At 57.0% G+C, this 14,038-nt stretch overlaps 1 protein-coding gene across 1 annotated transcript; it reads right to left on the bottom strand.

Moving 5' to 3' along the window:
• Nucleotides 1–8,862: 8,862 nt before the first annotated feature.
• On the bottom strand, nucleotides 8,863–12,575 carry BARX1 (BARX homeobox 1). The gene is made up of 4 exons (XM_019966609.2): nucleotides 12,140–12,575; nucleotides 10,114–10,405; nucleotides 9,947–10,031; nucleotides 8,863–9,530 (listed from the first exon to the last, which is right to left on the bottom strand). Exons 1-4 carry the CDS (start codon nucleotides 12,360–12,362, stop codon nucleotides 9,366–9,368), a joined length of 765 nt encoding a protein of 254 aa, XP_019822168.2. The 5' UTR covers nucleotides 12,363–12,575; the 3' UTR covers nucleotides 8,863–9,365.
• Between the last annotated feature and the right edge of the window lie 1,463 nt (nucleotides 12,576–14,038).

Raw genomic sequence — 14,038 nt, forward strand, 5'->3', positions numbered from 1 at the left:
GTCCTCAGAAAGCATTAATTACATCTGACTGTCTTAAACTCATTTAGCGGTCAATACTTTGTTCAAATAAAATCTTACTAGAACCTTTAACTCAGAGCTGTCAGTGGAGCTATTTCTATGATTAATTTCCCTGACAGCCCTCCATGCAGCTTACCCCATACACCCCAGTCACAAACAGCACATGGCTGACACAGGGTTGTTTGCCAGCAAATCCCCACTGGGGGCAACTGGAGGGTAAGGGGCTGTGCCTACCAGCCAACTTCTGGCAGCCACTGGTTGCTGGTATATGGTGTGAATTCCCGGGAAAGCAGGCTGTCGTGGCGGCAGTAATACTCAGGCAGCCCAAAGCCAGCACTTACAGGTGGAAGTCAGACCCAGGACATCATTCACCTGTTCGCTCACTTACTCATTCACTGCAAGCCTGGAGGGGATGTGCATGAGTGTCCAGGTTCAGGGCAAGCCCGGGGATGTGGGAGCTCAGTCTGGTGCCCAACACAGACAGGGATGGAGACAGGGAGGACTCTGGAGAAGCCGTGCCTGAGAAGTATTTGTGGTTGGCCATCAGAGGAAGGCAGAAATGGTGCTTCAGGCAGGGAAGGGAGCTTTGGAAAGCGAGTGGTTCTGGAACCCACAGACCAGGCAGAGGGTGGTGAAAGGAGAGGGTGGGCAGGGTCGGGGGGGCGGGGTTGGTGATGTGAGCTGAGGGCTCTGGGCCTGATGGAAGCTGCTGAAGAGTAAGCGTGACAATGATGTGGCCCTGAGCTCCAAGCAGTCACCGGAACGTGCAAGCTCTGCCAAGGCCACACCCAGGAGCCTGCCAAGCAACCTGCCGCTGCCGTAGGGTACCACCACAAGGCCCTGGGAGGAGAGATTTTGCATTCCAGAGCCTGCTGGAGCAAAGGCTAGGCTACCTTTCATGTGAGATCTTTGCACACACTCTCAGCACACACTGAGGCAGGAGGGGCACAAGTGCTTGGCCCAGGATCTCCCAGCCTATATGTGCATTCACTTTTCTGGCCCATAGATGTTTCTTGTACACCTACCACATCCCAGGCACTGTCCCAGAAATAAGGGCTGAAGGATGAGCAGAACAGGTAGGGTCTCTCCCTCCCAGTGGGAGAGCTGGCCAGAAATCCATCAACTGACAGCCTGAATTCCTTGTTCCTTGACAACACCTGAGTCACTCCCATCAGCCCCTGAGACACACAAACATCATGTCATATCTTCAAAATAATTCTAAAACTCCTTTGTGAGGAAATCCTGCTCACCAAATGATCAGGCACCTTAAGGAGAATACAAGGTTTATTGCTATTGTTCAGTCACTGAGTCGTGTCGAACTCTTTGCAATCCTATGGACGGCAGCATGCCAGCCTTCCCTCTCCTTTGTTATCTTCCAGAGTTTGCTCAAACTCATGTCCATTGAGTTGGTGATGCCATCCAACCATCTCATCCTCTGTCGTCTTGCCCTCAATTTTTCCCAGCATCAGGGTCTTTGAGTTGGCTCTTTGCATCAGGTGGCCAAAGTATTGGAGCTTCAGTTTCAGTATCAGTCCTTCCAATGAATATTCAGGGTTGATTTCTTTTAGGATTGACTGGCTTGATCTCCTTGCTGGCCAAGGGACTCTCAAGAGTCTTCTCCAGCACCACAATTCAAAAGCATCAATTCTTTGGCGCTTAGCCTTCTGTGTGGTCCAACTCTCACATCTATACATGACTACTGGAAAAACCATAGCTTTGAAGTTTTATTATTAGTCCCCATTTTCAAGAGGGAAATTGAGGCATAAAGAGGACAGGTAACTTGCCCAAGGTCACACAGTTGGTGAGTGGTGTACCAGGATTTAAACCTAAGCTAGCCTGGACCTCAGTCACCAAGCCAGACTGCCTCCACTACTCTCAGTGAAACCTTCCTAGGAATCTACTTGAGGTAGAGGATGCAGAGCTGAGACAGTAAGTTGCTCTGACTTAAATTTATACTCCAGTTCTGCTTATGTAAGTAAGGCAAGCTACTCCTCTTCTGCACTTCAGTTTCCTCATCTGTGAAATGGGCTGGGTATCGTCTTCACCTTCAAGGCCTTCAAGATTAACCTTGATGACAATTAACCAAAGCAGTGCCCACCATCAGTGCTCCGTAAATGGTGGAGGCAGTGGTGGCATGCTTACAAGCTCAGGGAGGGCCCTGGGTTCCAGTCAAGCTCCAAGGCTGGGAGACAATGCCACTAAAAGCTTTCACATCACATCCCCAGGAGACACCCTGGAAGGTGCACAGCTCCAAGACAGGTCAAACCCCTACAGAGCCCATCCTGCTTATGCCTAGCCCACCTGCCACTGTTCACACAGGAAAGAAGTATCCTGAAGGGTCCCTGAAGGGGAAAGAGCTCAGCCCTGTGTCCTCCTAGCTCTGGGAGTTTTCTGAGCATCTGCAATGGGCACCCAACCCAGCAAGAACGAGGAGGTCTGAATCCAGGTCTGTCTGGCTGCAAATACAGTGTCCCTTGTTGCTCAGGAGAATGTCAGGTGGAAAGGAGCTGCTGCTGGAGGCTGTGAGGCTATACCAGGACTGAGATAGCCATGCCCCCAGACAAATGCACAGAGAAACACAGGCAAATGTGATTTTGTCTTCCAGGCAAATGCATAGACCCCAAGCAATTTGACAGACCTCAGGCAAACGCACAGAAAATCACAACAGGGGTGAGTGCCAGCCAGCACTCAGAGTAGGCCACCTTGGGAATAATGAGGGGGCCTCCACCTGGAGGGAGAGAAAGGACTCACATCAGGGGAGTGCAAGGAAGAACACCATGGACTAGGGAACAGAATGTGCAAGGGCCCTGAGAAAAGGAGGAGCCTGGCACGTTTGAAAGGCTGAACACAGCAGGTCAACAGCAGGCGAAGGCACTTTAGACTGCTTCCCATCTTCCCCAGTGACTACCAAACAAGACCCCTCTGCATCAGGTCACAGGTTGGTCTGGGAGACAGCCTACCCCAGGAAGAACCCCATTCCTGCTTTTGCCTTCCTTGCCCCCCTTCCCTTTTATTATCTCCTGTCAGTAACTCTCATTTTTGCCTCCTTTTCCCATCTTTCTCCTCTGTTTCTCCATCTCCACTGTCTTCTCACTCCCCTTTTAGCTGTTTCTTTACCCCTTCCATCTTCTCTCTCTCCCCTTCTCTCTCCTCCCTCCCTCTTCCCAGAGTGCCTTCTTATTTCGCATCCCTCCTCTCCACTTCCCGCTCCGTCTCCCTCTTCCCAAAGCCGCTCTCCCCCTCCTCCAGCTGCCTCCTCCTTCTCTCGGAAACCCGTCCCGCCCCTTTAAACGCTTCTAAATTGATAGTTCACTATTGCATCTCCTATCTTTCCAACTCTTTCTCTTTTGTCTCTCCTCTCTGCTAGTTTCTGCCTTTCTACCTCCCGCCCCAAGTGGGTCCCCAGGGCCAGCTCCCGCCTCCACCTGCCCCTTCACGCGCACGCATGGCGGTGCTGCCTCCTGTGCGCAGCGCCTTGAGCCTTGCTAATGCGTTTCGCATGGCGCGTCAGTCAAACGCCCTTCTAATGTCCTTAAAGCACGCAGAAAATTGCATCCTTATGAAAAAGAAAAAAAAAAAAGCAAATTGCTTGGTGTAGGCGGAGCTGCCTCAGGGCTCTAGTGGCTGCGCTTAGAGTTCAGGGGGGCTGTGCTGGCACAGAAAGCTGCCCCTGGAGGGAACCAGAATGCCACCTCCTCCCCACCACCTTCCGGGCAGCAAGACTCACCTTCTCACCTCCTTACCCACTACCTTTGCCCACCTCTCCATATGTATTCCCATCACTCTGATCTTTCACTTGTGTCTTTAAGGCCAAGCTTCACTCTGCCACAGGACCTTTGTACTTGCTATGCCCACTGCCTGGTAAGCATTTCTCACATTCATGTCTTGGTTGAAGAGTCAACTCCTGAGACTGACTCTCTCTGACTAAAGCTTCCATCCCACTCATTGTCTATCTGTTTTTATTTTCTACAAGGCATTTGTTACTTCCTGATATCATCTTGTAGATTTAATTGTGACATTTTTGCCTCCAACTTGAGCTCCTTGGGTCACAGGCTGTGTGCCCCATGCCTAGCACGGTGCTTGGCACACAGCAGGCATTTAATAGATACTTGGCAGACAAATGGATGAGACTCATTCTGGGCAGGCAGGGGCCATTGGGGACCCTAAGGGATGTAGGATATACCAATTTGAACCTCAAGGCAGTGGAGATCCACAGAGCTGAAGTCAGATCCAAATTCTGCTCTTGATAGCTATGTGTCCCTGAGCAAGTTGCCTAACATCTCTGAGCAGTATCTTCATCTGCAAAATGGGAGTAGGGCCCCTATTTTACTAGACTGTAACTGGATCAGTAAAGGAGGAATGGCCTGTGTCCCAATGCTGAGAACCCCACCACATCCTGCAACTGCTTTTTAAATGAATGAATCACCCAAGAAAGAGCTTAATTAATATCAGAGAGTCCTTGATAGCACTGATGTCTCACACCATTATTTCCCTGAAACACTAAGAAAGAAAAATGTTAAAACACTGCCAATGAAGACATAACCCAGTGGTTTTTTAGCGCCCAGAATTTTTGTCTTGTACTTACTCAAGGATCTCTTTTGGGCTTATTAAGACAAAAATTTCTATTACAGATCACTACTGAGTTTACATGAAAAGGAAACAAGCAGGGAAATCAATGGATTGAGCATTCCTAAAACTTCTCCAAGGTCAGAGGCATCTTTGAATTGATCCCCCTCTAGCAACCTACAGTCCTGTCCCACTTGGCCTCTGCCTGGTGTGTGAGTGTCTCTGAGTTCCTGCCACGCTATTGCCCTGTGTCTTCCTGCACCTTAAGGAAGATCCCTTCCTCCCCCCAGGCTCTGTGGCTTTCTCCATCAAGAGTTGGTGCCTGAGAGGTGAGGGGCCTCCGCTGTCCAGCCAAGGACACCTCCTTAGGGACAGTCACATCTTTGCAGACACAGGGCCCACAGGGCTTTCCACCCCAACTGTCACATGAAACCAGATTTCAGAAATGGGAAGACACTGTCTTAAAGTAAATAAGATGAGCATAATACAGTGTGAGAACTAACACAAAGGAAAACATCAGAAGTCACAAAATGGAGAGACCCCTGCAAAGTCAGGGAGGACCTGCCTTCTGCTGCACCATGTGGAGTGGTCCAGGGACCAGGGCCAGTGAAAAACTTGGCCTTGAGCCAGGCTGACTCAGATGCATGACACTGTTGCTGTTGTCCCTTTCTGCCTGCCCACAAATGAGGAGTGAGTCCTGGCTTCCTTCCTTCCCCTTAAAGTGGGGCTGGGAAGGTGGTTTTGGAGACAATTTCTTTTCAGCTCAGAAAGTCCGGGGCCAGGTTGAGCTGGAGGGAGCCCACTGGGCCTCTGTAGTCATTCTTAGCCTGACTGCAGCCCCCCTGGGCCTGAAGAGGCCTTGAGGGGCAGAGACTCAAGGGATCAGCTGGTCTCCTCTGTGGACATGGGAACTCGACATGGGATCAGAGATATAACTTCTGGGGCAGGGGTTCCCCTTGAGTGTAGAAACGAAATCAGGCACGGACTAAAAACGGAGGCGAGGCCTGGTTTCTACTCCAATTCTGGGCCTCGGGAAATGTCCCCAGGCAGTATTGCTCACTCCAGGTTGAGCCGGCACCACTCTGGATCCTGGTTCCCCCTTAGGTGCAGTAAGAGAGAACCTTCCGGCTCCAGGAGAGGCAAACCTCGCGCCTGGCGTGGTTAATGTGGTCCTGGGGTCCGTGTTTCTTTTCTTCCACCTTATGGGTTCTCACTACTGACCCTACAAGAGAATCCAGAACAGGGAAACGGAGTAAACCCGAATAAACTCTATTTTTTACAATGAGGCGACAGGAGGAGGAATGGGGAGCCCCCGCTCGGCTGCGCCTGTCATATCCTAGTGGTTCCGACTTTGCGGAAAACCCGCGGCTAGTCGGAAGCTTCGAGAAAGTTGCGGCGAACCCCAAGCCGGCCGCGACAGGCCCACTTCTCCTCGAACATTTCCTGCCATCCTTGCCTGAGCCGAGCGCTACACAGAGCTAGGCTCCCGCTTCCGCCGACTAGGAGAATGACTTGCTCAGGATCGGGGTCATAACCCCCATCCCCGGCCAGGCCTTCAGCCAAACTGCGCCCATAGTCTCCCTTCCGGTCTAGGCCCCTACCTACCCCCACCTCACAAAGCCCAGACGCGCAAACTTCGTGCTCGCCTCAGAGCGCTGCCGCCGAGCTAATCCCGTGTGCCGCTCAGTCCTTGCGCCAAGCTGCGCGCCCTTCCAATCAGGCCGGAGTCCTGGCCACCAAGGGCGTTCCACCTCCACCCCATTCTGGGCCCTCGTCGGTCTCGAGACGCCCGAGCCCGCTCCTGCCCTGGCTGAGGGTCTGGGGCTCCGGAGGCACAGCCGCGCGACCTCTTTTGCGCTTTGGTGTGGTCTCTGGGTTTTGTTTCCCAGAACCTTGGGACGGAGATGAGATTTGTGCGGCGGTGGGGAGCGAGAAGATCGTTCCTTCCCCAAGGCTCGGGTCTGGGAGCGAGCGGTTGCTACCAGGCAGGGAGAGGGTTTCCGCGCTGGGTGGCCCAGGTGGCCGGGGCGGGGTGGCTCTGAGGCTGGGCGACCGCATCGCCGTCAGAGATACGGTGCTGCCCTTTATCTAGAGTCCTAGTTCTGCGGGCGGCGGTCCTTGACTGTAAGTCTAAGGATGGGCGGCAAATCTGCCTCCGCTTCTTCGCTTTTTCCTGCAGCGAGCCTGAGCTTCCATCGGGTCTCATAGGAATTGCCCAAGTCAGGAATGCCGAGGTGCCGGAACGCGGTCGGTCAGCAGTCCGGTCCTCTCCCGGGCCTCCAGGTCTCGATCTACTGCGGTCGCCCCGCTCCCTGTCCGCCAAGGAGCACAAAGGCGCAGGCAGTGACAGAAACCCCTCCCACCCCCGCCCGCACTGGAATTTGGACCCCTTCTACAGAGGCCCAGCTCCCCCACTGACCGGCTGGTGACCTCGTGACAGCAGTGCCCGCGTCAGGTTCCCCATCTGTGCCTGAAGGAGCTGTACTTACTGAAATATTGGGGCCCTTGTGCTCTGGAGCCGGTTTCCTCGGACGCCCCCACTCCCTCTTAGAGCTCTGGTCCTTTAAGGCTCTTTCCTCCAGTCCAGTAAGGGGGCTGCCTTGGGGAAGCACCAAAGAACCACAAGGCAATCCGCCTGAGGTTGCATTCCGCAGATTTAATGAAACCTGAGGACCCAGAGGACCCAGAACGAGGTCCCAGAATGGACTGGAGGAGTGCAGGTCGGGATGCCTCGCCTCTCCTCTTTCACTTCTCTTGTCTTCTGCAACTCTGCATAGTTGACAAAAGCTGTGCTGAAATCTCTCCCAGGCCAAGGAGGGGCAGAACTTCTTGACTTTTCACTCCCACTCCTGCCCCACTTTGAGGTGGAAAGGATTAAACTCAGTAGTGTACCTGATTTGGCTAGCCTGGGCCTGCTGTAGGAAGGTTTTGGCAGGACCACTACATTGAGCAGACCTGGAGGTAACCCTAAGGGATGGAAGGAATTAAGAGTTGCAGTCATACACTGATGGTCTATTTCTTCCCTCCTGCCTACAGGTTTTCTCAGGCCCCTCAGGGGACAGTGGCAAGTGAGTAGTCTGGGAGCTGTTTTTGAGTTTAAGAGCCTAGAAAGGGAGCTGATTTCCCAAAGACTTGGCAGGGCTGGGGCTTGCAGAGAATTGCCTGCCAACCTCAGAAAACATCCTCTTTTTCAGTCCTCCCAGCCTCAAACCAAGGCCAGTGATGCTTGGGTACCAGAAGTCCAAGTGCAAGTTTTAGGAAAGGGCAATCAAGTGGCCAGTTTGAAAAGGAAGCTATCAGCCACTGCAGGTGAAAGCCATAACGGTTTTCACATTCTGAAATTCAAAGCCTGCATCTCAGTATAATGTTCCTGACTCTTTCTGTCTCTGTTTGCACCTGCAAGGACCTGGTTTCAAATCTTGTTCCTGTTTGGAACTCTGCAGAGCCAAGTTTCCATCTGTCCCCTAGCTTTAACCAATGGTGTGCCCATTTCCCCATCTCCATAGCCTGGTGGTAGTCCTAGAAAGCACCAAAACAGGAACGAACTGGGGAGCTCGCAGCCCAGCTTAGGTCAGGGAGGAGGCAACTGGAAACCTTCCCCAGCGAAAGGGGCTGGGGGCGGGGGACAGCAAGCACATGCCACCAGGCCATGCCCTTGGAAAGGGGCACCCTGAAAAACTGTGAGCAGTTTGGGGTCCTCTGCTCTCTGCCTCAGGTACCCCCACTCGGTTCCTAGGTGCCTCCACCGGGTGTATACTGTAGAAAACGTGAAAACTCCGGGAGCCGGGTGCCTCTGCAGGCAAGGACTGCTGATGGTGGCCGGCCTCGAGGTGAGTCCTAGGTTTCCCGTCAGCCTTAGGATGGGCTGGCCAGAAAATCTCAAGGACCTCACAGTTAGTCCCTGAGACCGAACCAACAATTGGGGCAGTTTTCAGCCCGGGGCTACTTGCCGAGTGAGAGCGAGGTGGCCTGGGGCTCCCGCTCCTGTTGCAGACCGCTGTGTAGCCCGATTGCTGCCATCCGCAGCGCCCTGGGCCGAGAAGGAAGGGAGCAGGTTCACACTGGCCTCTAATGCCCAAAGTGGAAGCGATTCCTAGGATCCTGCAGCAACCGAGCCTCCTGCGTGCCGGCCCAGCCGGGTGGAGCTGATTAAGGCTCGAATCCACGGAACCCCGGGGCAAGGATGTTTCAGAAGCCACTGCGTGTCTCCCTCTTACCTCGCCGTGTCCCCCTTCAACCTCGCGGATTCAGAAACTCCCTCATCAAGTCCCGCTGTGTCATAAAATATTTTATTGGGAAAAAAAAAAAAAAATCACCGTCTTCGTAAGAGAGGGGTAGGGGCCCCAGCGACGTCGGTTTGTCTGGGCGCCATCTCCGGCCGTGGTGGCCTGCGCCGGGCCGCGGGGTCCCCGACGCGTGGAAGCGCGTGTGTGCCTGGAGGCGTCTGAGCCCGGGGGCCGGCCAGAGGCGAGTGGGGGGTGCAGGAAAGGAGCGGGGCGTGAACGCGCGTGGAGCGCCTGGCGCCGCTGAGCTCCGAGCGGAGGCGACCTTCTGCCGCGTCTCATGTGAGTTTCCAGGCTAAGGCCCGCGAGCGCACTGGGGCCTCGGTTTGGCTTCAGGGTCTGTCCTTGTTTGGCCCCTAACTGTCCGCATTCAAGGTAATAATAAAAAGTTTAGAAAGCAAACGGCGTGGACGCAGAAGGGCCGACTCGAGGCTTTCGGCGGATTCTGGGAGCCGCCGACTGCGCTGGGGTTCCCTGGGCCCGCACCCTCTGCCGCGCTCAGTCCTCGTGGCTCCGGTCGCTGGCCTCGCCTGGTGCTTCCACCGTCTTCTCCGCCTCCTTGGCGCGCTCCTGCTCCGTCAGCTGTTCGCTCGTGGGGATGGAGTTCTTCTTTGGCCTCCCCTTGGGCTTGGTGGGAGACTCCAGGCCGCCGCCCTGTAGCACCTGCGAGGGAGACCAGTGGCGCTGCGGTGAACTGGCCGGGGATCCCGGCGTCCTGGAGAGGCAGGCAGGACCTGGAGAGCCCATCGAGGCCATTGGAGGCCGCGCCTAGCCCCTGGGAAATGGTGGCCATTTGTCCAAGCGCTGCTAGGGCAAAACGACCAGAGCTTTTCGGGCGGAGGGTTCAAGTCTTCCAGGAACACTGAGAGCTCAGGGAGCACGAAAGGAGCTGGGCCAGGGCACCGGAAGGAAGCTGAGCTAGGGCACCCAGAGGGACAGAGAGCAGGGAGGGTCCTTCTGGGCACCAGGACGGAGGGAATCGGGAGGACTGGGTGCAAATCTCCACGGTGGAGAGAGTAGCTCAGGCTGCAGGGGCGTGGCGGCAAATAGAAAACACAGAAAACCGCGAAAACACTTACTATTTTCTTCCACTTCATCCTTCGATTCTGGTACCACGTCTTAACTTGCAACTGGCTCAGACCCAGGGACTCGGCGAGATCTATTCTGGAAAGAGCGGGGTGCACCCTCAGCAGGGCATGCAGCCTCCCTCCCACTACCCGCTGGGCCCAGCCTGGCCCCGCGCTACCTGTCCGGCGTGGAGAGGTACTTCTGCTTCTCAAAGCGTTTCTCTAGGCCCATCAGCTGCAGCTCGGTGAACACGGTGCGGCTCCGACGCCCCTTCTTGGCCTTGGTGCCCGGCTCCCCAGCGCCTGGCGCCTCCAGCTTCCCGCGAAGCTGCAGCTCCAGCGGCAGGTGCGGAGCGCCCGCCGCGCCGGGGAGCCCAGGCCCCGCGGCCAGCAGCGCCGAGCCCAGTCCGGAGCAGCCGAGCGGCGCCAGCGGGAACTTAAACACCGCCGCCTGCTCGGCCTTCAGCACGGCTGTGGGGAGAGAGTGGGGAGCCGGGTGAGCTCGAGCCGTGCTCCTCCTCTTGGAGATCCTCGCGCCGTGCGCCCCTGCCGACAGCTCGCCCTCAGCCAGTGCCCCCGGCACAAAACCTTCGTGCTCGCCGGGAAGTGAGAAATCTGTGCTAGGCAGACCCTCCTTGACGCCGTGGTTCCCAGAGTCTGGAAGGGGGACCTCCCCAACCCGGGCTCTGCCTGGCGTTCCCCAGGCCCCAGCTGCCCTGACATTTCAGGATTCCCAATGAACAAGGTCGAAGCTCCCAAACCAACGGAGTATGTGTGTCACAGGAAAGGGAAACCAAGAAAAAACGGTACAGTTAGGAACATGAGCATTTCCCCCACCAAAATCGGCTTTGCTGCATTGGTGGGGGTGGGGGCGGGAAGAGAGTTTCAATGAAGTAAACAGTCTGCTGGTCTATGCAGGGCAAAACAGCCACCCCGAGAGACAGGCAGTGAACAGGCAGGACAGTCAGTGAGGGTGAAGTTGGGAGCTTCCCGGAAATTCCAAAGCACCCCCAAGAAATAGGAAATTTGTTCTTCCTGTTTTCTCTCTTTAGACTCTTCCCCGCGAAGACGTTTCAATTTTCATTAGTCCTAAATGATTTTTTATTTTTTGCCCGCTTCAAACGAATTATTAACAGCGCAGCTGGAGGCAAAAGGCAGCAGAGATTGAACTCAAAACGAACCAACTGGTCCCGCTGCCCCTCAGGCAGGCGGATCACAGGCTGAAGGGTCACTGGGTATAGAGGATGTCAGTTCCCTGGGCTGAGGTCCCGCTAGAAGGTAGGAGGGCTCCCTGCCCGGATACATCTCACTACCGGCGATGTTAGGCCGCTGGAGTCAAGAAGGGCCCAGGAAAGATGAGCGGGTGAAAGTGAGAAGGCAGCGGGAGCGGAGAAGGGATCCTCGGGGGTCGGTGAGAGGAAGGGCAGACCCACCCCACTGAGAGGAAGGTTGGAGAGAGACAGGGAAAGGTCAGAAGAGGGAATGCATTGGAGAGGGCAGGCAGGTCAAGGCAGGGCCTGGACAAGGGAAGAAGAGAAGAGAACTGAAAGGAGCAGAAAAAGTCTGAGTTGCTGGTTCAAGCTCCGCCAAGGTGCCGCCGATCTGGAGCATAAGGGCCAGTCCGGCAGCAGCTCACAGACAAGCCTCTTGATCTCAGGCAGGGCCCAAGGGGGTCTACGCTACAGCACAGGCGGGTTCGTCGCCAGCCTGAGACCCTGGGCTCCGGGAGCTCTGGGCTGGCTCCGGCCAGAGTCAGCCCCCAGAACAGCACTCAGACACACGGGCCTCTTCCATCAAGGTCCAGCTTCCCCAGCTTGGGCAGCCACGGCCACTCCCAAGTCCTGTGGCGAAGGCCCAGGCGCCCGCGGCCTGAGGTCGCTTTGACCCGAAGTCTGACATTCGCAGTCTGGTCCAGCGCCCGCGATGGGGATGCGGGCTCGGGTCCCCGGGCTGGACTCCTTGGGGCTGGAAACCACAGGGTAGCAGTGAAGAAGAGAGCGAATGCTCTCCCGGCTGGCCTGGCCCACGGGCACGAGGCCTGGTTTCTGCGCGGCCCGGCGCCTGCCCCTTTTGCTTCCCTGCCTGGAACGCGCCGAAGGAACGACCCGGGGCCTGCGTGCCCAGAGCTGCGTCCCGCAGAGGCCGCGGCTCGCTTCCTCCCGCCGAGCCCGGCCAGCGCCCCGCGGCCCCCGGCCCCGCACGTACCCAGGTGGCTGTGGAAGGGCCGCGCCGCCAGTAGCGCCTGCACGCCGAACTTGAGCAGCTCGCCCGCGGCGGCGGCGGCGGCGGCGGGAGCGGCGCCCTTGGGCCCCGGAGGCTCAGTGAGGATTTCCTCGATCATGAAGCTGCGGTAGCGGTGCGGCCGGTGGTCGGCGCAGCCCTCGGGCGGCCCGAAGCGCGCTGCGCCCGGCTCCCCCGGCCGCTGCATCGCGGCTCCCGGAGCTCGGCGGCGTCAGCGGCTGGGGCGCGGGGCCCGCGCGGGGTCTAGGCCGGCCCGCAGCTCCCGGCGGCGCGCGGGCGCCGGCTCATGCCCCCTCCCCCGCCGGCCAGCCGGGCGGAGGCACAGGGCGCGGGCGGGGCGCGCGGGGCTCGGCTGGTCGGACCCGAGACTGCGCCCCCGCCCCGCTCTGCCGCGCCTCTAGCCCGGTCGGCCCCGCGTCACCGCCCCCGCCCCGCCCCGCCCGGCCGCCCCGCCCCGCCCCGCGACACCGCCCCTCACCCCCCAGGCCGAGCCCGAGGGAGGGCCAGAGATGGGAGGGTGGCAGGAGGGAGGGGGCCGCGAGAGGGGCAGACCGACCCAGACAGAGGGAGACCCAGCGGAGCGCACGCCCAAGAAGGATCGAGCCGGAGAGCTCGGGACACAAGAACCCCGGGGATGGGAGATCGAGAAAGAGAGAGAGAGAGAGAGGTGAGAGAGGGTCTAGAGCGAGACACCGAGGGCCACACAAGATGCGAGACGGTGACGTGAGGATGCCAGGGACGCCGAGACGTGCGCAGAGAGCGACCGACAGAGGCGCGGGAGTCAGCGGGCCGTGACGTGCCAGAGAGCACAGAGGCAAGCAGGACAGAAAGACGGGGCAGTAAAGAAAGATGGGACAGCTAGCAAGGCGGGCGGCCTGGGTAGGGGTTAGGGAGCCCCGGAGAGATCGGGGGGAGGAGTAGAAAGCTCGGCTGGGAAGTGGGTGGCGGTGCTCAGCCTCCATGCCAGGACGCAGGGCCACCCGCGGGGCTGGAGTGCAGCAGTGGGCCGAGGGCAACTCGCAGGGCAGTGATCTTACCTGTGCCTCAGTTTACCAGGCACCGCCTCATTTCTCCGGAACCGCCCTGAGAGTCAGATTTCTCCAGCCAGAATTTGCTTATATTGTCAAGTGATATGTGGACCCCTCCACACAACCCTAGACGCTGTGGAGTGTGTTGGGTTCCCCTAGTTAGAGCAAGAGGTGGATGCCAGGAAAAGGAAAGGCTGCAGATTTGCCTTTTCGCAGTTTTGGAGGAACAGAGAAAACGGGTATTGGGTGGAGCTGGATGAGAAGCCACAGAGGGCCCTGGTAATCTGGAGATGAACTCTGGCTCCTGCCTCCTCTCTGAGCCTTAAGGACCCCAATATGATTGAGGAAGGCCAGAGGCTTTGTAGGTCTCTCTCTTCATCATCGGGGAATATTAGTTCAAGTTAGGGAGTCAATCCCAAAGCTCAACTCTCCACTTAGTCTATCTCTTTGGCATTGTCACTAGAGACAAGCCACTGCCCCATTCTGGACCTCAGTCTCCTGACCTGTCCAGAGAAGATGCTGACATTTGATTTCAGGGAAGCTGTGAGGACTTAGTGGGGGGTCCTGTTCCCATGGATACATAGGATGGACTAGGGAGGAGTATATAGTTTATCTAGACAAGGAGGGTGGAGTGTCAGCGGAGATGGGTGGGTGTCCCCAGGAGACTGGGGAGGGTGCCTACCCTTCTCCTCCTGTCCCTTGGGAGTCCCTCAGCTGGGGTCCTGGCCTCTTCTCTTTCCCATATGAGCTCTGCCTGGGACCTCAGTGATCACCTCTGGGAAACAGGACCTACTTACGACACCCGTGGCCCTGCCTCACCTCAGGATGATGCAGC

This window comes from Bos indicus, chromosome 8 (genome assembly GCF_029378745.1).
Source record: "Bos indicus isolate NIAB-ARS_2022 breed Sahiwal x Tharparkar chromosome 8, NIAB-ARS_B.indTharparkar_mat_pri_1.0, whole genome shotgun sequence".
NCBI classification, from domain to species: domain Eukaryota; kingdom Metazoa; phylum Chordata; class Mammalia; order Artiodactyla; family Bovidae; genus Bos; species Bos indicus.